The sequence below is a fragment of the Ciconia boyciana genome, chromosome 16, assembly GCF_034638445.1.
Source record: "Ciconia boyciana chromosome 16, ASM3463844v1, whole genome shotgun sequence".
In the NCBI taxonomy this organism is placed as follows: domain Eukaryota; kingdom Metazoa; phylum Chordata; class Aves; order Ciconiiformes; family Ciconiidae; genus Ciconia; species Ciconia boyciana.
The window spans coordinates 349,616-376,493 of record NC_132949.1 but is presented as its reverse complement, the minus strand read 5'-3'; the positions used below and the strand labels follow the sequence as shown (position 1 = coordinate 376,493).

Sequence of the window (26,878 nt, the reverse complement as noted above, 5' to 3'; positions counted from 1 at the left end):
ACGCAGCACAGGGATGGGACTGACGTTCCTGCCTCGGGCACCCGAGGGGCTCCAGCTACAGCAGGAGAGGAGAGGAGGCTCTGAGTTCCCCAGTCCCCTCCGGCCCGGTGCTCAGCAGGGAGCGTCCCCACACAGGTGGGTGTCTTGGCTCTTGTCACAGATGACACATGAATATATTATATGAATATTCATTACTGAAATGCCAACTATGCGAACGTAGGCTCTGGGATTAGCAACTACACAGCTGCGAGACCCCGAGCTCCACAGCTGACCTGTCTCCACCCCAGCCCCTCCAAGGCAGCAGGACAGAGTCACCGCAGCTGCTCTCAGACACGGCTTTGGCATTGTGATACACCAAGCCACCAGCAGAATTCAGGTCACCTCCTCCCTCGTACCCAGCATGGTTACCTGCCCACTGAACGGCTGAGACACCTTTCCAGTGCAAACTCTGCTGCAATTTGAGTCAAGAAAGCATAAAACCCCAGAACGCAGCAAAGCAAAGACCCACTCACAAGGTCTAGTTCAATTTTCTAGTGAATTCAGCAAAAACCTCCTCCCACAGTGAGAACAAACAGCTTCCAGTCAGAGTGATCCCCAACCGCTGCACCAGAACCCGACGTGCCCCAGAGCTCAGGCTGGGCTGCCCAAGGGCCATGAGCTCATTCTCAGGCCACAGTGGCCTCTCCCCGGCTCCCATCAGAGCTCCCGGGAAAAGCCACCGTAGGAGAGAGTCTCCAGCCAGGGCCTGGCCCCTTTCTGCCACCCGGGCTCAAGGCCCAAAGAGACCAACACACAAGTCTTCACCATTTTATTAATGATCAGCAACAAAAGTTTACAACAGAGAGGACAACAGAACCGGCGTGGAAGGACCGTCCAGCACAGCGCAGGGAGCGGCCCAGGACACCCACCACAGCACCCTGGAATGTAAGAGGCAGAAAGGGGCTCAGCCCAGCACCCATCCTCCTCAGGCCCCGCACCTCCCCGCAGGGGCACACGTGCTGCAGCTCAGAAAACGGCCGTGAAGTTTCAGCTGACAAGGTCGCTCCCTTAGGTAACCTGTCAGGCAGAAGGTGGGCTCCGGCAGCAGCGGCAAGCAGGGCTCTGAGCGGCACCAGGTCCTGCTGCCTCGCAACAGGAAGAGCCTTTGGCAAAAGCCCCAGGGTTCCCACGCTTCGTGTGGAGAAATCCCTCAAGCTGCCAGGGACACCGCGGAACCGAGGGTCCCCGTGCCACCAGCCACCCGCCCCTCTCAGCAGCTGCCGCACCGCTGCCTGTTACTGGGGCAGCAAATCTCTCACTGGCACCAGTCACAGCAGAGAGAGGCTTTATCCAACTAAAGCCGAAGTAGCTTGGGGTCTGGTATTTGTGCAGAGGCAGCGGTTGAGGAGAGGCAGCACGGCGAACCCCAGAGCACAGGGCCCGTCGGCACCTCCAGCAGCCAGCACACCGATGGCCCAGCGTCCCTAACCAAAAGCTCGCAGGAGGAACTGCGGGTGCCGCATCCCTTCCCCGGGGAGGCCGTTCTTGCCAGCCTGTCCAGCCGCCCCCACCACCGCCCGAAGGGCTGCTCTGGAGCGTGGACTCCGGTCAGGACAGCTGAACCTGGAGGGGCAGAGGGGGCCTGGGCGGCTGCTCCATTTCCCTCCTACTAAAAGCCAGAAATGGCAGAAGGTAAAAGCACATCAACATGTTAAAACATTAGTTATAATTAAAACCGTGTTTTTTGTTTTTTTTCTTTTGTCAAATCTCCTCCTGGGAAAGGGGATGGGGGCTGATTAACGGAGGAAAAACTAGGCAGCAGGATCCCGACTCATTATGTCTGCATAATTAGTGCAGGAGGAGCTAGGACAGAAGAGGGTAGGACAGCACATCCTGCATGCCAGCAGCAGTGTCCCCGTTCAGGGGTCCCCTCTCAAAGAGCTGTCTGCTCCTCAAGAGGGGGAGGCTGCGGTACTCTGCGACCCACGCATCAGCTCTCTGCTGGCCTAGTGCTTCTCCTCTTCCAGTCTCCTCATGGCCTCCAACACAGCCAGCTCTTTTGCTTCCTTCTTCTGGTTCCTAGCTTCAAACTCCAGCCTGCATCAATCACAAAATGCCATGAGATTCTCATCCATCCATGTCCCTAGTAGACTAAAAGCACCTGGAGCAGGGGAGCGCTGCCTTCTCCTATGCTGCTTTGTTCTGAGAGTACTTCAGAAACCTCACCAGTAACCCCCCAACTCCTCTTCGAAAGCCAGCACCCAAAGCTTCCCACGACTGCTACCATCACTCCGAAGTCCTAGGCTCCCACACTGGCCAGACGCGACTTATTTCTCCCCCTGCAGAAGACGCTGCTATTCCATGCTTGGTCTGTCCTGGGACAGACCACTTAGTGCCATAATACCAAAATCAAATTTACCACTGACCTGAGCCAAGGTCACTGAAGGTGAAGGGCTCAGGCCTAAAAGAGCAAAGCTCTGAAAGAAGCAACATGCTAAATCCCCGAGAATACAGCAAGGAAATTTTATCATTAATAGAGGAGGAGGAAAAATAATAAAACATGCTGTGAAGCACATTCTGACATAGTAGAGCTTAGCTGTTCCTTTTCCTGTACAGGCCAGTACATTCACATTTAAGCAGCCTGCCCAAGCTGTGGAAGATGAGGGACCAGTTCACTGATTCTGTGCCTTTAGGTAACCCCTTCTCTTCCTCTTAGATTCCATTAAGGAGTCCTCAGACAAGCTGGACAGAACAGTATGCAACAGAACTGGGAGATGAAGAAAGCCAACCTGTTCTTGATGATTCTTTGCACAATTAAATCTGTGGTGAGATTGCTGCCACTGTCCACCAGCTGGAAAATGTTGCGTCTCTTCGGTTCCTGTGAACAAACACAGCAGACTCAGCTGTAAAAAACACGCAGGACCGCTGGGTTTACAGCTCAGTAGTGAAAGCTGAGCAGAAGTCACGGCAGGTCCTGTGGGCACCCAGCCAGCCACGACACAAAATGATCTCCTAGGAGGCAGAACAAGTAACTGCTAAAAGCAAAGCTTCACGTATGAAGCTCCTGAAGCGAGGCTGCCCAGGACTGGTGTAGAGCAACGATTACAGGATTTCTCATTCTGCCATGAAGGCATCAGAAACAGGCAAAACAAAACAGGGACTAAAAGAACGGAGCTGTTGTGAATGATTTACAGGCTCTGCTCCAAGTAGCTACCCTCAGGGATAGATGAAAACCAGCATCACCTGCCAAGGACTTGCTTGGGTAGCATCCTCTGCAATACGAATTCTCAGCTCAGGAACACGAACAAAGCCATGCTGCATCTATCAGATGCTGACAAAGCAGCACAGACAACAGCAGCTAATAGCTTACCTCGTACGGATCAGAACCATCCTTGTCTGGCACCACCTCAGTCATCCCATGACACACAAGTGTTACCTGGAGAAGGACACAAAGTCGCTGACAAGATCGAAAAGATGACAGGGACTTTCCCTGACACTGCACTCACTGCAGCATAGCCTGGAGATCAGCAAAGCCACTCCTCCTGTACCATGCTTGACAATGCACCTGGAGCTCCCTGTAATCCTGCGGAGCGGGACCATCTCTCTTCTCCACCCCTGTGTTTTCCTGTACCACTTTAGCTCCCTAAGCACATCACACCCCAACATCTTCAGGTACACCTATACACAAAGACTCTCACCCTGAAGTGATCCAGCAGATCAGCAGTGACAGCGTAGGGGGCTCCAATCACCACTTCCGAGACGTACTAGAAAAGAAACCAGGTGGAGAGTCCAGATGTGGGGAGGAGGGGGGAAGAACCAAAACAGAGGCCAGCCTGCTTCCTAAACAGACTTGAGCAGGTCATCTGGTTATAGAGTTAGGAACTCAAATAAGGGAACAGGAAAGTGAGTTTAGCAGCCACTGCTTGTCACACAGCATCTTTTCGTTCCACTAAAGAATACGCTTTCTGGTAGTGTGTATATAGCAAATCCAAGAGTTAATTGCTCAGGGCACACGTTTCTGGGCCTCCCCACATTTCTTTCCCAGGAATTTTCTCCCCTGCTGCAGAGAGCGGATAATTTTCTACAAGAACACAGCTACAGAGCAGCTCTCTGCAAGGCATCCTGCCTCTTCACTGCTGGTGGAACAGAGGCGGACGGGTTCGATAGCTCAGGTTAGCCAGGATGACAGAGGAGCCTAGTGATTCCTCCCGAGAGCACCCCAGCACCTCTGGCAGCCTAAAGTGATCACTCTTGTCTTTGCCTTCTCAGTCACACCAAAGAACCGACGCAAGATTGTTGGCTACGGGTGAACACCACCCAGCTCCAGGCAATTTCTGGAACAGCGCAGAGGCACCTACCCTACAGGCACTTACCCTACAGGCCAAGACACTGAGCGTTCTCTCATGGATGTTCATGATGGGATAGTTCTTCCCTTTGTAGCGATTCACTTCCTAAGGCAAAGCACCAGGCACAATTAGAAGAGAGACAAAGCAACCGCCTTTTCCTCTCACTTCCTCCCAACATGAAAATCCTGTGTTGGCCAATACATCCCCTTCCTGTCTTCCAGACCAGGGCCTGCTGGTTTCAGGAAGAACAGGCGCCAAGCTGCTCTTTGGATAACGTCATATACGGACCTGATCAAAGTGCAGCCCAGCAATGATGTAGGGTTTCTCTGCCAGCTGGTGAACCTTCTCCAGGAAATCTACATGCCCAATATCTGTAGACCTGTTTAAGGAACTGAAGCTAACACGGAAAATAGGGAAAGGAAGACAGACACAGATGCACTGAAAAACCACAGTGGGAGACAGGAATCCCAAGGATTTTATTTTTGCATTACTTGTTGCCTATGTCCTAAGAACAGTTGCATCCTTCCTCCTCAGGCTCCACAGGTTCTAGGCAAAAGCCAGACACCTTTTCAGCTCCACCTTACACAGACTCAACTTTGCCTCTGTCCAGAATTTCTACCTGTTTCGGGTGTTCTGGCACAGTGCCTCAAGGACTGTCCGAGGGATGAATCTGGACCTTCCCCCAGGATGATCTGCTCCAGATGCCCTGTGCAGTCACTTGGTCTATGACAGCCAGTCCTTAAGAGGGACTGGAGTGAGATCACTGGCGTGTGGAGAGTATCCAGCTGTCTTCCCGAAGTCCTCCAACAGCCACAAATCTCTCTAGAGAGGAGCTGTAGCTCCTTTCTCAGTGTCCTGCAACTAAGAAACTGCCAGTAAGAACTCCTGCCTCCTCCCCTCACATGCACACCTACAGAAAAGGGGAAGGGGGAAGAAAAAAAAAAAAAGAAGTAAATATCCTAGTCTGGTTCCTCAAAACATGAAAACATCAAACAAAAAGACCAACACTACTTTCTTGACAAAACAGAGTCAAGGATACGGAACAGGTCGAAGGCTCCGGCCACGTAGATGATAGTGTCTCCTGGCTGTGGTTCCTTCCCTGATGCAAACTGGATGATCTTCTGAGATGTCTGTAGGAACTGTGAGACGCCAGTCCAGGGACTGTGACCTTTTGGCCCCTGGGAAAACACACACCACACACGTTTCCTTTTCAGGCTCCAGGAGGGGGTTTGGACAACGCACAGAATGCAGCTGCAGGCAATTTGCTAGCAAGTATCACAACTCTTAGCAGCTTGGACTTCCTACATTCCTGGCACCAAACATTTGTGCAATCTCACAAAAGCCCTTTTTGCTCTGTCAAACACAGTCTAAATCGTCCCCTCAACAGCCAGCTGAGGAGAAGCCGAGAAGAAAGCTCAGGAAGGAGGAAGGCAACAGGGCAGTCTTGGATCTCCAGGAGAGGCAAGGCTTACTAAGGGAGGCAACACACAACCTACCTATGCTCTTCTCAAGCCTCAAGGCAGCCTATCCATTCACCTGGCCGATGGCATGCCAAGCTGGGAAGGGATCGCCCAGAGCTCCAGCAAGGGCCAGATCCCAGCGCCGGTGAAACCAAAGACGGAGCTTCATCCCCGCCATGTGGCAGTTTTGGAAACAGCCACCGAGTCACCCGCTCGAGCCCTGCTTCGCTCCCCTAAAGCTATCTGCTCTACAAGACTGGAAAGAACAAAGACAACTCAGCCGAGACCAGGGCAAGCCACACAAACGGCAGCATGCAGAAGGGGGGGCTCAGCTGACAGCGGTCATGCAGGGTACCTGGTGCCCAGATATTCTCCCCTGATCCAAGCACCAGGAAACAGCCATGCTGGAGCAACAGGCCCTGCAAAGCCTGCTCAAAAAACCCAACGTGGTGGAGAACAAAGAGGATGATTCAGCCTGGTCAGCAAACCCCCTGTGAGTGAGAAAGACTTACTCAAGCTGTAGGTCCTGGTACTCGTTAATCAGGGACAATCCAACACCCAGGAAAGAAAAAAAGGGGCTGATAGCTCTTTAGAGGTAGCCCAAGACACAAGCTGGACATGACAGCAGAGAACCCAAGGAAGACTGCTCTGCTGCTTGAAGACCGGGCACGTGAATTCTGCAGTACAGCATGCTAGCAACGTGCCTGCTACATCAACGCTTCCCAGACCTAATGCAACACCTTTAAAAACATGTGCGCTAAAAAGAGCATCCGTGGAGGCTGCCCCTAGGCTGGAACTGCAGGCACTTGGGTCCCAAAGGAAGCGGCAATAAAGAATTTACAAGCAAGCCAGAAAAACAGCAAAGGCTCAGTGGGTGCAGCAGCTCTGTGGTGCAGCTGAAGGACAGTTCACTCTCTGGCCCCGTGCGGCCACACCTGCCTGTTTCACTGACTACAGTAGCTACTTTATGGAGACAGCAGACATTTACTGAGGTTGCTACTAAATGTGGGGGAAAATACAAGCCTGCAACACAGGCCAGAAAGCACATTTGGACTCCTTCTCAGACAGGACAACAACCAGACGTCCATGACCAGAACTCACATTACCTTCCCAAAGTTGTCAGTGTGCTTCCGATAGTCTAGGTCCTCATCCTGAAGGGAGATAAAGAGTCAAAATGTTTAAGCACTCGCATAGCTCATCCAACCAAGAATATGCTTGTGTGTGGCAGAAGTGCTGGGAAGTCCAGGCTCAGACCGCACACCATTGACCCCTGGCACTGAATGCTGACAAACCAGTTAATATCTAAACCAGAGTCGTGTCCCAGTATGAGTCAGATGAAACGTGTCCTTATCTGATCCCAGCCTGGCACCACGCAGTGACAGTGGCTCTTGCCCAACCTGCAAGGTGTAGCGTTGCACACCTACGTCCTCCCTCAACTACGCAAGCCCCTAACAGGGCAGCGTCCCTCCTTCTTCCAAAGACACTACACTAGAGACGGGCTTAGATCTCTGCAGACAGCTAGTAACACTGTGCCAGATCTTGGTGTGAACTTACATATTACGGCTAAGCCAATCTAACAGCTCAGCACACTAAAAGATCTCCCTCTACCCCTGAATGCTCTTGTGGGTCCCTTGTCTTGTCCCTGCTGTTATCTAGGTGATTCATTCACTGGATTGCTTGTTCACCAAGTCAATTCAACTCATTAATCAACGTAAAACTACTTCCTTTATTTTCTTTTGGTTAGGTTAGCTATCTACCAGGTAGTGAGCTGAGGAGACTCAAGAAAGGTCGGACAAGACTAGAGACAGCAGAAGGCAGAAGCATACAGCTCAGTGGGAAGGAAGAGGACTTTCCAATTCTGGCAGCACTGGGTTGATAGATCAATGTGGCTGCACTGTGTAGTTTCACCCTTGGAGAAGCCATAGGCCAGCCGGTAGTTCCCATAACGTTCCTGAAGCCCACACCAATCATGAGGGATCAAAGCTTTTATCCCCCTGCGTCTTTCCAAAGCAGCATGGGCTGAGATCGCGCTGTGATCTCAGACAGGCTTAAGCAAACATAAGCAGGGCGTTTTGCTGCCACTGCCCATAATCAGCTTGCCAGTTCTCCGTGCACCTAGGAGCCAGACCCAGGAGCTCCACTGCCATTTGGGACAGCAAGAGGAAAGAGCTGGCATATGCTCTGGACTCCAGACTCCCACCCAAAGCCCTCTGACTCACTATGTTGCTGTGGTGAGCCTTAGTCATGAGCAGCATGCGGCCAACGAGGTCGGTAGTGGACACACCTTGGGTGCGTTTGCATTCCCTGCAGGGAGACAAGCAAAGGATAAAGCGGAAGCCACAGGAGCATTTGCATTCCCACCATTACCACAAGGAACACCTATGGCACCTGATAAATCCAAACCAGGGACCGTCCTGAGAAAGTCTTCCTTCTACCTGCTCTTAATATATAGTGTTCATTTGCTGAGCCTCTGCATCTTCTTCACGCCACAGCAACTGCTCATGTGAGGAAAACCTACCTTGCACAGACTTCCTAACAGAGCCAACTCCCAGCGAGGCTTCAAGACCAGAACTAGCATCTGCCAGGAACAGGAAGGCCCTGCCGGTCAGCTGCTAGTCTGCAACACTTCCCGCAAGGCAAAATGGTGGGAGCAACTGAAGCTCTGATACACGTTACAGCAAAATTAAAGCATGACCTGAAGATAGCTGTGTTTCATCTGACTTCCCTTCAGGGCACGAACTCCCAAAAACTCTGCCCAAAACAGGATAAGAAGATAAGCAGCAACGGGTTACCTGTATCGCCCCGCTGTCTTCACTTCCTCATAGGTATCCTTGCCATCTATCGTTAAGGTGATGTCATCTGCAGAGAGAGAAAAGCCTCAGAACTGCGCCCCAAGCCTTCCTGCACAAAAGCTGTTTTAGAATGACAGTAGTCGCTTAGCAGGTCCAGCACATAAGCCAGACTAGAACTCCTGCAATCCGAATCTCTGTGCATGCACGTGGGATACATCCTGCATCCCATGGGAATGTCAGGGGTTTGCAAGACTACCCTATCTGTGGAGACAAGCATAATCCTGGATGTTAAACACCATTAACCAGCTGGTCCACTGTTTTTTAGACAGTCCAGAAAATCTGAGCCAGTTGCCCTCACAGTGAATCCAGCAGCAGGCACGACTATTGTCATTCAGATGATAATTCAAACAGCCACCATCAGTCTCAGTATTAAAAAGCACCTTAACCTTAACTTCTCTAGGACTGGTTTTAGCCGTTGGTTCACGTTACAACTTTTTCAGTCAATTCAACAATCCTCCAACAGCCAGTTCTTCCCCTCAGTGATGGCACTTGTACAGTGACATCAAGCTACCCTTCTACAGAGTTAATTCCAGTTCATCTTTGGCATGCTTCTCAACTCACTCTACAAAAACACCTCTCACCTACTTTTAGCGATAGCGTAAAATCTTCACAAGCGAAAACCTAAGCTGGCTTTCATTTGGCACAACAGCCAGTTTACAGTGCAGGCGCTGGCAGCTCACGAGTGCTCTCACGCAGTCGGGTGGCACGCTCAGGGAAGCTGAGGAGTTCTCAAACCCCACACCCTCACCTCAGGGCACAGGGACAGGAGATGAGAACGTACGCAAGCACAGCTCTATGTGCCAGGAGAGAGGCAGAAACAGCGGGCTTGCTGTCTGTCACCTTCCCAATTAAGCTCAGCTATTTCAAAACTTATCTTTTGCATAAACACAGCCTGGCAAAACTGCAATGTGCAAGGGTATTATTCAGGTAGAAGTACTGAATGATTTGGCAGGGGGGATAAACGCAGGGAAGCTGGAGAAAAGGCCATGAGCGCTTCTCTGTTGCCATAATCCCTCACCAAGTCCCGTAAGGGGTAACATACCCTGCCACACACACATTCAGGGCAGGCAATTAAGTTAATAAAGAATTTGATAATCACCCTGTCCTTGTGAAAAAGCATATCTATCTCACAGAAGATTAATGATTTATTTACATTTAATGAAATACTTGGCTTATTGATAGCAGGTGGCTGGGATCAGATGAGGAAGAACACCTGAAATGAGTGCAAAGACTACTCCTGATTAAACTGGCAAAATACCTTCAGAGGGGTAGGGAGGAGGGGCTGCAGCTGAACGAACACGAGAAGCAGTCCCAGGAAGGGGCAGAGTACACAAGTTCTGTTTCCTCAGAATGCTGGTTCTCTTCAGTGACTATAAACTGAAAAGTGTTCATAATAAGAACTAGGTCTCTGACCACACGGTCAGCTAAGCCCTTGAACAGCTTATCAGCTGGATAGAGAGAGAGAGGCTTTTCAGATCTGATCTCATCCTGGGATAAGTAGATATAAACATGCTCGTATTTCTGCACACTTACCTTTTTAACAGTGTTTTTCACATTTAAGTTTTGCAAATTACTATTTTCCCCACACACAAATTTCTGCTGGTGCTAAGGGCAACCTCAAGATAATTGTCAGACAATGCATTTCACCTTTGTAAGTGAAAGGGATGCTTAAAACCAAGGGACCTGGCCACTCTTAGGGTGCCTAGCACAGACGTATTTCTCCAGAATACCAGAACAGGAGTAGCCATGCTGCCCAGTGCGGGCGTTGGTACGGCAGACCTCTGTACGCGAGGTATCCTCTGATGGCCAGCGCTAGCCAGAACGTTCCTTGGTTTGCAGCAGGGAAACCAAGAGCACACAAGCCCCAGAGGGCCTGTGTTAATACAACTATCGCCTCAGAATACGACTCACCACCGTGCACACAGAAGTCACAGTTATACTTGTCCAGGGTTTCCAGTGTGGTGACATAGGGAGCTCCTGGAGCAATCTCATCCACCCACTTGATGGCTTGCACCATTTTGTACCTCTCCTCCTGTGTAAAGACAGGGGGGCCCTTGTGCTTGGCAATCTCCTCTGGGCAAGAAACAGAAAAACCCAGTTAGAAGCATGCACTACAGCTATGAAGACTCTCACCGACAGGAGCCTCACACATTTCACAGGCAGGTGGACTTCACTGCAGAGAAGAAAGCCCCAGCTAGATCAGAAGATATTTTAATTCACTTGCACTTCTTAAGCATGTAACAAGGTCCCTGGAATTCACTTGGAAGGTCTCAGCGCCTCCCTGTACCCAGATACTTCCTACTGGGGGGAACTACCTGGGCCTCCTCGCAGCCCCCCAAGGGGAAATTCCCCTTTTAAACAATAGCTTCATGCTACGCTCAGTTCATGCTAGAAAATATGCATCCATAAACCACTTGAAAATCCATCTTCACAGGCAAGAACTAGTTCCTAGTAGTTAACTTTCAGATGGGCTTGAAATGAGTTTTCTCCGCACAGTAATTTGTTTTGGAATATCAGTTCTGCAGCTTACACCGGCAAAACCAGACTGATTTTCAACTGGTTCAATTGTTTTTACAGCACAGAATACAGCTCACCCCTCAAAGGAAGCCTGCAAGCTCTGAACCACCTAACCCTCCTCCAGAAAGCGTGAAAGGGGCGACTGCTCCCTCACCCAGGGAAGGCACACGTCTCTTTTGGAAGCCGCTGCTCCTTGAGCAGATGCAGGAAGAAGCCTGCTTTGTATCAGGATACCTCCGTTCTCTCAGGGCTAACGGTGCTGGGAGATTCTAGAGGCAGGAGGAGGTGAAAAGCTGAGAAAACCTCTTACCATCTGTATGGACTCCAACAATCAGATAATCTCCCATGGCCCGAGCCTGGCGTAGCTGGTTCGAGTGGCCATAGTGCACCATGTCATAGCTAGAAAGACAACGGCCCCGGTTCAGTCTGGGGACACGAGGGTGCGCGTTGCTGGGAGGCTGCAGGAGGTGACCTTCCCCACGGGCTCAAAGTTGAAAGTCTCTCTGCTATCTGTCAGCGGGCACCGATTGACGCGTCCACGGCGAGTTCCAGGGGGAAGGCGGCAGCGCTCCGGCACGCTGCGATAGCCCTGCCCCGGACGGAGAGCGGGATGCCGGCCGGGGCCGGGTCTCCCCCCGGCTCGGGGGCCGGCCCGGCAGGTGCCGGCTGCAGCCCCGGGCTCTCGGGACGGCCCGGCCCGGCCCGGCGGCTTCGCCGAGGCCCGTGCGGCGGCGGAGCCCGAGGGCGCTGCCGGCTCCGGAGGGGAGGGTTGGGGGGGGGGGGCACGTCCCGCGGCCGCACGCACCGGGACTGCGCGGCAGCTCCGCGGGGAGGGAGCCGCTCTCCCGCGGGAAGCGGCCCGGGGCCCGGCCCGCCGCCGAGCCCAGCCGCGCCGCGGTCACAGAGGAGCCGGAGGCACCAGCGCAGCCAACACGGTTTATTTCTCCGGGCGACGCGACAGCCCGCCCGCCCGGCCCCGCCGCCCGCACCACTCACCATCCGTCGCACCAGACGCGCACGGGCCGGTGCGCCGCCGCGCCGCCCGCCGCGGGGCCGCCGCCGCCCGCCGCCCCGTTGCGCAGCATCGCCGCGCTGTCACCGGCGGCGCCGCCCGCCCGCAGCCGAGCGAGCGGGGCCGCCGCCCGCCCCGCCCCGCGCCCGCCCCCGCCGCCATCTTGGGGCGCGTCCCCGCTGGCGCCCGCCCGCCCGCCCTCAGTTGCTCTTCCGCCGCCGGGCGCCCTTGGCGCAGCCGCGGCCCAGCCAGCCGCCGGGGCGGGCGGGCGGCGGCGGCTCCTCCTCCCGCGGCGGCTCGGCCCCCGGCGGCGGCGGCTCGGCCCCCGGCGGCGGGGCCACCGGCTTCCGCGAGTGCGTGCCTTCCTCCCCGGGGCGCAGCGGCTCGGCCAGCGCGAAGATGGGGTCCCGCGCCCTGCGGAGACAGGGCGAGCGTGGGAGGGCTGCCGGGCGGCCCCCGGGCCGGGCGGCCCCCGGGGCGCAGCCGCCGGGCAGGGCCCTGGGCCGCTCACCGGTCGTAGCGCGGGATCTCCAGCCCCAGCTCCGCCATCAGCAGCCGCATGACGTCGTCGCAGCGGCCGTGCAGCTTCAGGGCGGCCAGGTCGTCCTTCGGGGTCCACTGCAGGAGCGACACGAAAGCCGCGGCTGCAGGCGTCTCCCTGCACGGCGGTGGGGCCATCCCCACGGGGCAGGTGGGGTCCCTGCCCAGGATCCGGCCCGCGCTCGGGGCCCGGCGTGCTCCTGGGTGGACAGGCTCACCGCACGCTAGCGTCTGTTTCGCCCAAACCCTTCAAACGCGGTGCAAAAGGCTCTCACCTGCAGGTTCACGATATACAGCTTTGGGCGACGAGTGGGTGGCTTGCTCATGCACCAGAGACGTGGGTATTTTTTCAAAACCTGCCACAAAACAGAGATATCAGTACAGCCAAAGGCACGCGTAACTGTGAACCGTATCAGTGAGAGGAAAAGGAATGTATTACCAGGAGGGGAAAGAGGGAGGAAGAGAGACTATCACAGATGGTGGGCGAATCCTGACACCAGAGTTTACAGTTGTCTGTTTGGGAGGAGACTGCTCAGCACCAAGGTGTATCACCAAGAGGGAATGCTGCTAACAATCTTCACCGAGTCTCTAAAGTTACCTTTAAGCTGGAACCCAGACAAAGAATCACATCTGCTTTGCTTGCAGCTTCTGTTGCTGCTTCCCAGTTCAGGGGCTGTCTCAACGTCCCCTTCTCCCCAAAGTGGACGATTGTATCTCTCAACTGTGCCCCACACTTGTGGCACATCCTGCCAGTGTGATGCCTGTGCAGGGCTGTGCGCTCTGTCACGTCAAATACTCGCACGTACTCTCTGTTGGGTGTACAGGAAGTGCAGACCTGGTGCAGGACAAAAGCAAAAAACCCATTACATCGTTAGCATCTAGCCCGTGAAACACCAGGAGCCAGCCACTTCTCTCAGAAGAAAAGGACTTTTGGGGGACAATAAATTGGAAGCAGTAGAAGGGATCATCAGGGATCAGATGCTAACTTGGAAGAGTTTGGAAAACCTCAACTAGCAAGTGGAATTACAGGGAGCCTGTTGGGTAGGCGATAGGAGGGATTTCAGAGAAGGTCTGAGGAAGAGTAGTCAGAAGCAGAAGGCTCTAGCAAGTACAGAGAAAAAGCTACCAAGCGGTACGGAACACTTTGTTTTGGTGCTTGTTAAGTAGTTCACCCCAAACCTGATGGCCTGAAGATACGAACTAAGCAGAGGCTAGCCCTTGTACTAACTCTTCTTGAGCTAGTGAGAGATAAATAGTTTACCTTATCTTCTTGCGAGGCCACTAGACAGTAACTTCATGCTGTTCTGGCCACTCACCTCTATGTACATGTTTCCGTGAAGCTCAGATATTGCTGCTCGGGGTAACCCACTCCGCAGGTGCAGCCCGTCACAGTTTTGAGACACCACATGCTGCACCTTGAAAAGAATGAAACACTGAGCTAACGTGCATGCAGAGGACTCTGAAAGTCTAACTCAAATGCAGGTGTCTCAACACGCACCAAATAGCCCCATACATCAGAGCAGAACAAGAAAAAGCGTGGAGAACAGACCTTTATGAAAGCTAAGTGAAAAGACTCTACTAGGAACAGAGCTTTACTGGGTCTGGCTGACTTTGTGGCCAGGTCCCCAGACCAGCCTCACCAGGAGGGAAATACAAGGTGTTACAGAAAAGGTGCCAGGGGGAAAACTGCCAGAGCTACAGTCTGGAGCTAGCCTAATGAAGACCCAGCTGTATGTGAGCACAGATACTTTTTCCTACATGGATGTGTAGCCATCTGAGTAAAAGCAGTAGTTAGGCAATCTCATGAAAAATTTTTTTCCCCTGTTGGGTTTTATTCATCATACTTAGACAGAAGAACACAAGTGAGGTGGGGAAAAAACATCTTACCAGGTTGTGCTTGTGTAGGCAGGCAATGCTCATGTGGGTGAGTGTGGGCTCTGCCTCACTCAGATCTGTAGCCCTGACAAGAAGCAAGAAAAAAAAAAAAGGGGGGAAAAAAAAAAAGGTTGGAATTGCCATTAATCTCTCTTTCCGTAGCAGCTTTCTGCCACACAGCTCAGAATTTCTCCTTACCTAATGCTCCTGCCCTTCTGCAGCAACGTCCATATGCCATTAGGGCCTCTGTAGTCTGGGATTGAAGCTGCCTGTGTTATCGGGAGAGAAAAAAAACGAGGCCTGACGAGAAGGTTCCTACCTCTTGTCCACAAACACACCAACCCGGTCTCAGCTGGAACAACCAGATACACTTCATTCATGGGTGCTTTTTCATTCACTACAAGTTTTCTCGCCATCCAGACGGACCTTGACAGGCTTGAGAGGTGGGCCTGTGCGAACCTCGTGAAGTTCAACAAGGCCAAGTGCAAGGTCCTGCACATGGGTCGGGGCAATCCCAAGCACAAATGCAGGCTGGGCGGAGAATGGATTGAGAGCAGCCCTGCGGAGAAGGACTTGGGGGTGTTGGCTGATGAGAAGCTCAACGTGACCGGGCAATGTGCGCTTGCAGCCCAGAAAGCTGACCGCCTCCTGGGCTGCATCAAAAGCAGCATGACCAGCAGTCGAGGGAGGGGATTCTCCCCCCCTACTCCGCCCTGGTGAGACCCCACCTGGAGTACTCTGTCCAGCTCTGGGGCCCCCAACATAGGAAGGACATGGAGCTGTTGGAGCGAGTCCAGAGGAGGGCCACCAAGATGATCAGAGGGCTGGAGCACCTCTCCTATGAAGACAGGCTGAGAGAGCTGGGGTTGTTCAGCCTGGAGAGGAGATGGCTCTGGGGAGACCTTACAGCAGCCTTGCAGTACCTGCAGGAGCCTACAGGAAAGCTGGAGAAGGACTTTTTACAAGGGCACGTAGTGATAGGACAAGGGGTCATGGCTTTAAACTGAAAGAGTGTAGATTTAGATTAGATATAAGGAAGAAATTCTTCACTGTGAGAATGGTGAGGCACTGGCACAGGTTGCCCAGAGAAGCTGCGGATGCCCCCTCCCTGGAAGTGTTCAAGGCCAGGCTGGATGGGGCTTTGAGCAACCTGGTCAGGTGGAAGGTGTCCCTGCCCATGGCAGGGGGGTTGGAACTGGATGATCTTTAAGGTCCCTTCCAACCCAAAACCACTCTATGATTCTAGCAGTGTTCCCTAATCGCAGGAAAACCTTCTTTTCATACATTTTCTCTCTCTATAGCATTTTTTCTCCTACCTTACAGCTCTCATTTTCACCTTCAGTATTTATTTTCTCCAATTTTACCATTATGGAATCCCTCCAGAACTCTTTCTTCCCCCTTGATGCTTCCCATTTCCGTACACAGAACTCCATTCTTGAACGTTTCCTTATTTTCACTAGACTCTTGATTTCTGGTACCTTGCACTCAGCGTTCTTTAGCAAAAATACCTGTGACATTATCACTCATACACCCTGCCCAGAATCATGCTCCGTATCAACAGAGACTGTAGAAAAGGGAAAGAAAAATACGGTTCTCATCCCAGAGTTCAGACAAAGGTGACACGTCGCACTAGAAGAGGCAGAACCAGATTTTTGGTCTCCCAACAGAGGCCACTGAAACCAGCCACTTCTTACACTGTCATCTATAAGTTCTGATGACCACCAGCTATTCCTACTTGACCATTAACACAGGCAACATTAATTAGCTAACTTGCTTTTAGGTTTTACACCAGAATTAGTTGAAAAGACTTGAACAAAGTAAGACTAGTGATCTTCTCGTTTAAGCAGCGCCTTCTTCACACAGTCACAGAGGTGATGCAGCCTCGGAATCTCTTGGGCAGCAGGAACAACCCCAAGATGCAAACTAGCAAATGTCTTGGTCATGGCTTGCCGTGCAGCCGTGTTAATGTGGCATCCCAGACTCATAACACACATCATGTAGTCATTTGGAAACCACAAAAGAAGTCAAAAACAACATTGCAGCACTCCTGAAGGAGCTCCCAAAGCTCCAGCCACTCACCCCCAAAGAATCCTACCGTACTGATCCCAGCTCCTGTATAGATGACAAGGTGCTTGGCATTCCGGACAGCGGCAGCCAGCTCGGTAGCCTTTCTCTTTAACTCCTCTGGTTCGTCACATACCTAGAAAATACGACTGAGCAAGTTCACGTGTTTCTGAGATACGGCGCATCACCGAATCGGAAGGAACAGGGAGCTCCCTGGGAGTTTTAACATGGGCCTAGCCTAGCCAGAAAAAGTGACGCAAGTATTATCAGAAGTGGTTTCTAAATAAAAGAATGTGGGTGTTGTCCATATTATCCATGGAAGATCAAGGGAAAAAGCTTCCTGGATAGCAGCACATGCAGATCCATCCTCCCGAGAGACCGCCCACGCAGCACACACACAGAAAACCGCATGCATTTGGAAAACACACAAGTCTGGGAGCCGCTGAAAGTAAGAGCGGTGCCGAGACAAGCCGAGGGCGGCCGCGGGAGGCCACAGCCTCGGGGCCCTGAGCCGTTCCTGGCGACGCGGCACGGCAGCTTTTCACCGAGGCCCGCCGCAGCCCCAGGGCTCCCCCCGCAGCAGCCAGCCTGGCGGCCTCGCCCCCCCCCCCGCCCCGGAGCGCAGGGCTCCTCTCCTCTCCCCACGGCCTGCTCCCCGCAACAACCGAGCAGCGGCTTCGGGGGGCCGCCGGCCCGCCGTTCCCCCGGCCGCCCACCTCCTCCTGCCGCCGGCGCAGCCGCTCGCGCCGCTTGCGGCGCCGCTCCAGCTCCCTGACGATGTCCTCGCTCTCGCTCAGCACCTGGCACTCCTCGGGGCTCCGCTCCGCCGGCGGCTTCCTCCAGATGCGGGACACCTGCCCGGTACACACCGGTGGTCACGGCGGCCCGCGGCAGCGGGGCGGGCCAGCCGGGCCGCGCCGTACCTGTCTCCGCCGGTCCCGCTGCTCCTCCTGCTGAAGGATCTCGGCGCGCGCCGCCGCCTTCCGCTCCGAGCGGCTCAGGCTGCCGCCGGCCGCCATCGCCCCGGAAGCGCCCCGCTTCCGCTGCCGGGCGCGCCACCGCGGCGCCGCTTCCGCGAGCCGGCGAGAGCGGCGGAGCGCCACTTCCGGCGGCGCCGCCCCGGGTGCAGCAGCGCCCCCCGCGCCGCGGCGGACCGCGCCCCAAGGAAGCGCCAGGCGGCGGCTGTTTGAAAGCGGTTTATTGTCACGTACAAAACAGCGGCGGCCGCGGACGGACACTATGTACAGCAATAAATAACGCCCGCCCGCCCGGCCCGCCGCCCCGGGCAATAACTTAGCAATAAATACCGCCCCCCGGAGCCCCGGGCCGGGACGAGCCCCGGGCCGGGACAGGCCCCGCCGCGCAGGGCGGGCCCTCGCCGGAGCCCCCGGCCGCCTCGGGCCGCCCCGCCGGGAAACCGCCCGGGGGCAGCCGCCAGCAGCCCCCGGCCTCCCCCCGGGGCGGGCGGGCAGGCCTGGCCCGGGCAGGCGGCGGCGCAGGGACGGGGACCGGCCGCGGGCAGGGCGAGGCCCTCCGCCCAGCCGCCCGCTCGGCCCCAGCGGGGAGCGATGGCCACCGGGGCTGCGCCAGGCGCGGGCAGCTTTACACAATTCACAAGATACACACATGGCCGGCCTGGGGCGGGGGTACCCCCCGCGGGTTCGCTCTGCGGGCGGGCTGGGGCGGGGCCCCCGCCCCAACCACCGCAGGAACGGCACCAGGAACAGGAGAAAGAACACACGACACCCTTCACAGCAGGAAACCAAACGGACGAGCACCTCAGGAACAAGAACTGCCACACTCCAGAACGCTATATACGAGAGAGGTCGGCGTGACGGCTCGGGGCCGCGGTCGCCTCGCACGGGGAACGGGAAGCCAGCTGGCAGGGGACCGCGTCCCCCGGGGCAGGACGGGAGGCTCCGTGGAACTGCAGGAATACACCACTCGGGGTCCAACACTTCAAGAACAAAACCAAAACCAGTGCGCTGGCACAGGGAAGCAGTGCTCACGAGGGGACCGCGTCCCCGCTGACGTCCAGCCCAGCGCCCGCAGAGCTTGTTTACCCCACAGGCGCCCTTCAGCCGTGGCTTTGCACCTGCTCCCCCCTACACGACGTGTCCTCACCCAACACACTCGGCCGCTCGGAGCAGGCTGGGGCCACAAGCTAGCAAGCGCGGCACAGGGGAGGAGAAACAGCAGCATTAACGTCTGGTGGAGTCAGTGCTGCCGCCTGCTCTGTCCTCCTGACTCACGGTCTCACTCCAAAGCAGCACAGCCTCTTACCGGCAACAGCACGGCTGCCACCCAGCAGGCAGGGAAGGACCCGCGCACTCCTTGCTGCAGAGTACAACGGAAGCAAGTTCACCGTGGCTGCAGGACTGCCCGTCATCGCCTGCTCTGTTGATCCGGCCCTCCTCACGCCACAGCCTCCAGCCCCTGGAGCTCGGTTCCTAACCAGCCCCATACCCAAAACCTTGGCTGCTCACCCTGCTGAGGTCAGGCCTCCAGCTGGGTTCAGAAGGGCTCTCTAGCCAGGTTCGATCTCAGGCTGGCTCCGGGAGAGACAGGGTTGGGACTGACACCACAGGCCAACTGGAGGTCTCCATGTACTGGAACATCTCACCTCTTCCAGGCACCAGGTCACCAGCTGGAAGACAGAGGTTGGAGCCCAGAGCTCTGCGCTGAGTGCTGCTCAGTGCGTAGCCCATCCAGTGAATGGCTGGGAAGCGGCATGTCGGACACTTCAGCTCAGAGAGGAGAAGAGAAAGCCCAGGGCTGGGAGGGGGAAGCCTGGAGGAGATGTTCTAACCCACTCCTCGTTCCGGTAGTTCACCGGGAAAAGCATCCCACCCAGCTTCTCCCTAAACTCCCCGTCAATCGGAGCAAAGCTGATCTCCCCCTCCAGCAGAAAATCCCCACCAACTATCTCCTCCTCTCCTGCCACACTGCGGCTTTCATCAGGTTTACCTGCTTCTCAGCCCAGAGGACAGCAGTGTCAGTTCAGCTACATAAGAAACATCACCAAAAACCACCCAGTATGGCAAACCATGCCCCCCCGCAAGACTGTGGTTTCCCTTGTGCCATCCTGCTCTGTCCCCTCCGCCCAGGAGACTTTCAGCAGCCAGGAGATCACATGGACTTCACCCCCACATCCTGCTTCTCTAAAACAACTCGGTCATCATCTCAAATCTCTGGGGAGGGGAGAGGGGGATCAAAGTGTTTGTGGAAACAGAACCTGGCCAGAAATAGCTTCTCAGCTGTGTCACACAGCTGTAAGTCTAAGCACTCTTCCAGTACCCACAGACAGAAGCTGCACCAGGAAAGACAGTAACCATGCCACAGCTTAATTTTCAGTAATATGCAGACACTCAGGACTAGTGCTGGTCCTGCACTGCCCAGAAGGCAGGCAGGCTTGCCCCTCTTGTCAGACGAGCCGCAAGAGCAACACAAGTTCTGACCACAGGATCCAACCCCAGAGTTAAATCCCATTGGTCTCCTCTTAAACTCGGACAATTCTCCCTTGTGTTACTTCTCTACCAGCTTTGCCGGAGGACGGAAAGCGCAATGTTTTCCCCATTCAGGTATCTGAGCTACCCAGTGTCAGCTGCTCAGCGAGAGGCCCAAGCCGCCCCTGCTCCTGCAACACGCCTCTGCAGAGAAGCATTTTCTCATCACTGCTTAGTTGCACCAGCCATTTGGTTGTGCCTTCAAGAACAGCAGCACCTTTGCCGGTGTGCCAGAATCCTGGAGAATTCAGAGAGATTCCAACCCAATCTCTCGGTCGAGCTTAGGGAAAACAAAGGCAGCACGAAACAACAGCACATGGCAAAGGCAGCCACTGGCACCACCTCACCACAGCGCCACGCAAGAGCTCAGAGAGCAGAGCGCGCAACACAAGGGGACACAACAGAAGCCAGCAAGGTCGAGAATAAGTCACTTTTGGTACAATTGCAAAAAGATATCAAACAGGACTTGCCTCTTTTTTTGTCTTTTTCTAAGTTTTATAAATAAAGTCTGATAACTCTTTATAAAAACTAACCTCAGAGCCACAAACAGTTTGCGGGAGGTTCATGAGAAACTTTAAAATTATTTATTTATTAACTTTTAACTAGCAAAGTCTCCGAGAATATTTCCCCATTTATATGGTCAAATATTCTCGCCCTCTCAGATAAAAAAGCTGACTATAAATACGCTCTCTCTTCTGTCTGATTTTAATTTTAAACTTAGATAATTTAATAACTCTTAAAATGATGTTTCTCTCTTTAAATAAAGGGCTATTTAACCACATAAACTGGTTGTGTAAACCATCACACTAGAGACACTTGATACCCTCAAAACACGGGAACAACTAGTGATTTTGGTCTTGTTCAGTGCAACACATTAGGCACAAAACCGGCCTGCAGTCAACACGGTACCTTCCCTCCCTCCCCTGGGGTGCTGGGCCCCTGCAAGGGCCCTGTCCCGGCTCCTTCCCCGTCGCGGGGGCAGAGGCAGCAGGGCATGACAGCATCTCTTCCTTTCCACCACTGCTAGTTTACACGGCTAACGCAACAGACATCTGAAGGAAACCCACTGTTAGGGCACAGAGGCACACCTAGAAAGGAATAAAAACCTATTACACAGAACACCCCAACTGCAAATACGGGTACCAAATGAGACAAAAGCAGCAGGTTCAGGTGCCTGGCAGTCAGGCACCGAGATGCACCACCTGGCAGAGTAATGAAGGAAAGCCTTTGGAAGTGACCGAAAATTAGGGTTCCCGGCCCCCAGGAAGAAAGCCTCCCTCCGGACCTTCCCCAAGCCCTTCCATCGCCCTGCCGTCAGCCACACTGCACAGACTTTCTTTGGCTAGGAAACCAAGATCTCGCAGTCTGTCCCAAGGGCGCCCGAGGGCTACAGACCGCTGGGTGGGAAGCTCTGTCTGCAAAGGGCAAGGGACGCATCACCACTGCTCATACCAATCTGGACACAACAAAATAAAACTGGAGTGATCAGCAGGCCAGTCCTGGGCCAAGTAGAAGGAACCCAGACCCATGTGGGGAGGGTTTGTGCTTTGGGGATTCCAGGCTGGTTTTGTGCCTAATTGCCCTGCACAGACAAGCTCAGGCGACACTCGCTTCACTAAGACCGGGCGTCCGTTTTGGATTTCACTATTGTGATGACACTAGTAGTAGCAACCTTGCCAGGGACGAGGGGCCCCATACTGGAGGTGAGAGGCCCCCGCGCAGGGGTCACGGGGCTCCGGGCCACGGTTCTGGCGAAGTTCTGGAGAGCCTCGTATTTGGAGCGGAGAGCATCAAGTTCCATTTTCATGCTGGCGTTCTCGGAGGCCAGCTTCTCCACCTCTTGCTGCAGCTCTGCCTTCTGCTTCTCCAGTTCCTCCTTCTGGGTGACACGCTTGACTCTGCAGCTGGCCGCGTAGCCCCGGTTCTTCAGCGTGCGCCGACGCTGCTTCAGCTGGATGATCTCCTCCTTCGACAGGCCCCGTAGATGCTGGTTCAGCTCCCGCACAGACATGGTCACCAGCTCCTCATCTGTCAAGCTGGTCCCATTCTCACCTGGCTCCCGCTTCACCTGGAAGAGAAGGCAGCACACGCTCATGAAACCTAGAGTGGATGCCTGCACCTGCCACCCGCAGCCCTTTCCTCCACCTGCCTCTTTACCTTCAAGGCCTTGTTTCCTTTGTTGGGGGTCGTCATAACACGACAGCCTTGTCAATCAGGTTCTGGAAGGGAAGGAAGGTCAGGTTAGCCCCCCAGGACACAGCAGAGCCTGCGACATTCCTGCGGCAGGGTCCAGCAGCAACGCCCCGTGCTGCCGCACATCCCACTCCCCTCCCCGGGCAACACTCGACAAGCACCCGACTGAGCTGGACTCACAAGCGGCAAATTCTGTCCCTGAGCAGAAACTGCTGCCCTTCCACACCCCTACTCCCACGGAGACTTTGTGGCAATGCTGGGTTTTTTGCTTGGGGTGGGGGAAATTAAAAAACTAGGAGGAGTCAGAATACACGGAAGCCACATTTTTAAAAATAGCCTGGCAGGCAGCAGGCTGGGTCCAGAGCACGGCTGCTCCGGGCCAGTCATGCTGACTCAGCATGCTGGCACTCTGCTCCTCTTGCTCCCTGCCTCATCCTTGCAACTCCCAAGCAGAGCAAGGCAGCCGGTCGCTCTGACATGCCCTTCCAACAGGTGCCCAAGCACAGCCCAGAAACTCCCCAGGACGAGAATCCTACCAGATTCTAGGTGCCCCCAAGGACCCAAACCAGTACGGTTCAAGAACACGCGACCCTGGGCAAGGAGCACAGGGGAAGCCTTTGCCTCCACAACACGCCTCGTGGGGCATCCTGCAGGGCAGGAGAACACCACGGCTGCACTCACGCCTCTCCGAACTTTTTCTGCTTCCCAGGAAAGCCGGCATATCCAGGTTCAAGTCAAAGTTCTGCACCCAACCTTTCCCAAAGAACAGAAGGATGACCTGATACTGCAGCACAAGGAAGCATTTGGGCACACTGGAATCCCATCACAAATTTGGGCTGATGCCTCAGCAGCCTTCACCTCTCCCGGTCACGCAGAGCTGACCCCAGCCATAGGTCTCTTCTGTGAGAAAGTCCCTATCGGTCCCTGGCTTTCTTCAGAGTCAGGGTATGCTCATAAGAAAACAAAGATTAAGGGCGGCCAAAACCAGAGGAGAGCAGACTCCTCCACTGCCACGGAAGACAGGACGTCAGAACCGGTAAGAGCAATTCCCAGGCCTGTTTTTGCAGTGAATCATACCCAAGCTCCTGTTTCTATCCCTGCGTACCTCCTCCCCTCAGGCTTTAGTTCAGAGTGCTACTACACTGCCCAGTGAATTAATCCTCTCAGATATTGCTCGACAGACATAGCTGCGCCTCAAACAGCCAGGAACTGCACGCCTCCTTAAGCGAGGCAAGCGTTCCTGTGCAAGCACAGTCTACAAACACCTCTGTACCTTTCATCTCTTTGGTGCCAAACAGTCAATAACAATTCTGTTTGCTACTGCTTTGCTAAACGTAAGAGGCACCGATGTACAGTTATAGCCAAGAACCAGATGCACAAGTCAGCAAATACGAATTTATGCTCTTCTAGCAGCTGTGGCGCAGGCTCCCCGCAATGCATCTACCACCTATTAGAGGTGAACGGGGTCAGCATTCCCCAGGACACCGGCAGAGACGTTCCCAAAGCCTCCAGCCTGCCAGGAGGCAGGCTATTTATACCCAGAGGACAATGCTCCTTCCAATGAGATGTCCGCTACAACCTGACAGTGCCGGTGTAGAAAGAGTCACTTTGCCATCCAAGGAAGGTAGCTGCAACGAAGCAGGCTAACACAGGATGGACACCACACAAGCAACTGCTTCATAAAATCAATTCTTCACTCCTTCCCATACTGTTGTATTTCTCTCCTCTGCTCCTCCTTGGCAAACAACATGGCTGCTGGGAAAAGGGGAGAAGGAAGGGAAGAGCTGGGGAGACCAACAACGTCACGCCTGCAGCACCTCTCTGCACCATCCTCTGGCGAGCGTAAGGAGCCAAGGGCAGGTATGGTCAGCGGGACCACAGAAATTTGTTTGCCTCGTGGCGCTAAAGAATTTCCAGCTGCCTGGCAAGCACTCGACCTTCCTTCATTACAGCAGAGCTGAAATAAAACAAACAAGGCAACAAATGTGCTGCATCAGGCAGGGTATTGGGAAGAGAGCTCCTTGGGGCAGAGCGGGGAATCAACAGGGGTGCTCACACGGGCCGGACCCTCCAAAGCCCCCCTTCCCAAAGGGATCAAAATGAGACGCAGCAACACACGTCAGTCAGTAGAATGGGAAGAACAACCCGGAGACTAGTTGTTGGCCATTTTTTGGGTCCCGTTTGAAGGATCAGCGACAGGGCTATTTGGCAGCTCGCAGAGAGGACACCCAGAGAACTGGCACCAAGACAGAGACCAGACTTGGCCTAGCTCTCCAGGCTGCTGATTGCTCAGCTTTTGATAGCTTCCCGAAGAAAGATCACACTGAAAAGTGCCAAACACAATGACTGCAATGAAGAAAATGCAGCCTCAACACATTTCCCCAGAGCTCAAAAGGCCTGAACTCAGCACAAGCGCAGCCAATTCTCTCCTCAGCTCAAAGGCAGCACAAGAGAGCTGACAGCACCACGCATGATTCAACGCAGGCCCCATTCTCCACATTCCTGATTGCAGAACCGTGCCACGAGCCCCGTGTAAACACAGTGACGTCACCCGTTCCAGCGCAGGCTGGCCCAGAGACGGCGCCGGGAGGGAGGGAGGGAGACCCATCTGTAGGGACAGGGAGGCAGAGGAAGGGGCTGTGCTCCACAACGGGCTCCACAGCACCGGGCGGGCGGAGGACTGTGGTTTGCTGGCAGGGGTCGGGCACCCCGCAGGAGAACTCTCTCTCCCGGTGTGGATTTCATACTCTGTTTACTTGCTTTGTTGCAAATTAGCTCACACAGCCCTCCCAGGAATCCAGACAAATTGGATGACTCCCCCAGTTACACATGAAGTCAGGAGAGTGCCTCTCCTGTGCCCCCCCTCCCCTTAGGAGTCCCTGGTGAGCTCACACCCAACCCAGGGCACTCTGACTGCAATTCTTCCCTCAAGGAATCTGCCCACCCAGCCGGCTTTAACTGTGCTTGCACAGATCAAGGAAAGAGCTGGCTCTCGGAGACCCCCTCCAGCCTTCCTGGTAGTGCCTTCCTCTAACCACGCCGCTCAAACGTCGCGTATTCTGGGCAGCCAGAGACGTCCCCGGCTCCGAACAGCAAGACCCCCCCCGTGCACACACACGCAGCCGCTCCGTGTCGGCCAGGCGTTGCAGCCTCCTCCGCAGTCCCACTGGAGAGGCTTGCTTCCCACCGCAGCGGGAATCCGCTCGGCTCCGAGGACGCCGCAGAGCCGAGCAGGCCCACAGCCCCAGCCCGCTCCCTGCACCCCCCAGGGACCGGGGGCTCGGCGGGGCAGCGAGTCCGCGGGCCCCTCCGGAACAGGGGCCAGAACCTCACAGCTGCGTCCCCTCGGCCGCCCGCCCTCTCCCAGCCGGCACCGGCCGCGGGGAAGCGTGGCCGTCCCGCCCGCGGCCGAGCCCCTGCGCGAGGAAACGAGCCACGGTACCGAGCGGGACCCCTTCCCGCTCGTCACCCTCCCCAGAGCCTCCTCTCCTCAGGAGGAAAACCGCCTCGCAAGAAGGAAGCCCGCGGTGCGAGCCGGGCGGGTCGCTGAGGAAACCCCCCCCACCCCCGGAGCCGCCTGCCCGGCGGGGCCCTCGCACCGCCCGCGGCAGCGCCTCCGCCCCTCGCAGGAGCGGCGGCCGGGGACCCGCTGTGGGCCAGGCCGCGGCCGCGCCGGGCTCCGGGGGCGCGGAGGGGCCGGCCCGCCCCGGGACAGCCGGTCCGCAGGGCGGCCGGGGCCGGCGGCAGCCGCGGGCGGGAGGGGCGGGCGGCGCCCGCGGTGTCCCCGGGAGGCGGCAGGCGCGGACGGGGCCGGGGCCCCAGGCCGGCGGCCCCGCGCACCTGTTGCTCGGCCGCGGGGCGGGGACCGGGCGGGGCGGGGAGCAGGGGCGGGCGGCGCGACGGGCGGCACCGGGGCGGCCGCGGCCCCGGAAGCCCCGCCGTGAGTCAGCGGCGGCGGCCCCGCGGGCCACCCTCCCACCCGCGGCGGCGGCCCCGGCCCCGGCCGCCCTCCCGGGCCCGCCGCGCCCGCCCCGCCCCGGCCCGCCCCCGGGGACCGGCCCGCCGCCCCGCCCGGTGCCAGGGCCGCGCCCGCCGCCCGGGCCGCGCCCGCCGCCGCAGCTGGCGCCGGCGCCGCTCACCTCCTCTCGGAGCCGCCGGGGCCGGACCGGGCGGGGAGGCCGCGCTGGGAGGGACCGGGACGCCGCAAGCCGCCGCCGCCGCTCACGGACGCGTCACGTGATGTTTGGGTCACGTGGCTCCATTCATGAAGCGCCCGGCGCAACCGCCCCGGGCCTTAAGGGGGACGCGCGTTTCTGTCGGAGGCGGCGCCTGAAAGGGGAGGCGCGGGGCTCCGCCCGGCCCGGGCTGCGGGGCCCGCCCGGCGGCTGCCTGGCCTGGCCTAGCCCGGCCCGGCCAGTGCCGCCCCGCCCCCCCCCTCCCGCCGGCGCGGGGCGCGCCCTGCCCCTGCCCCCGCCGCAGCCGCTGCCCCGCCCGGGCCCGCCAGAGCGGAGCGGCGCCCGCCCGGGCCCCGGCG

At 56.0% G+C, this 26,878-nt stretch overlaps 1 protein-coding gene across 8 annotated transcripts; it reads right to left on the bottom strand.

The window, feature by feature from the left end:
- Positions 1-793: 793 nt before the first annotated feature.
- On the bottom strand, positions 794-26,692 carry LOC140660239 (ethanolamine-phosphate cytidylyltransferase-like). Of its 8 annotated transcripts, none has more exons than XM_072880897.1 (23): positions 26,484-26,692; positions 22,309-22,370; positions 21,824-22,219; positions 17,362-17,499; positions 16,677-16,781; positions 14,780-14,850; positions 14,594-14,666; positions 14,023-14,121; positions 13,305-13,541; positions 12,982-13,062; positions 12,678-12,784; positions 11,465-11,553; positions 10,549-10,710; positions 8,578-8,644; positions 8,005-8,089; positions 6,892-6,936; positions 5,365-5,503; positions 4,614-4,696; positions 4,353-4,430; positions 3,678-3,743; positions 3,350-3,415; positions 2,769-2,857; positions 794-2,076 (listed from the first exon to the last, which is right to left on the bottom strand). In XM_072880897.1, the coding sequence occupies exons 2-23, from the start codon at positions 22,342-22,344 to the stop codon at positions 1,986-1,988; spliced, it is 2,403 nt and encodes an 800-aa protein (XP_072736998.1). In that variant the 5' UTR covers positions 22,345-22,370; positions 26,484-26,692; the 3' UTR covers positions 794-1,985. The 8 variants fall into 8 exon arrangements, with proteins under 8 accessions (XP_072736998.1, XP_072737000.1, XP_072737002.1 ...); XM_072880899.1 differs by lacking the exon at positions 26,484-26,692 and adding an exon at positions 23,123-24,097; XM_072880901.1 differs by lacking the exon at positions 26,484-26,692 and adding an exon at positions 23,026-23,088.
- Positions 26,693-26,878: the final 186 nt, after the last annotated feature.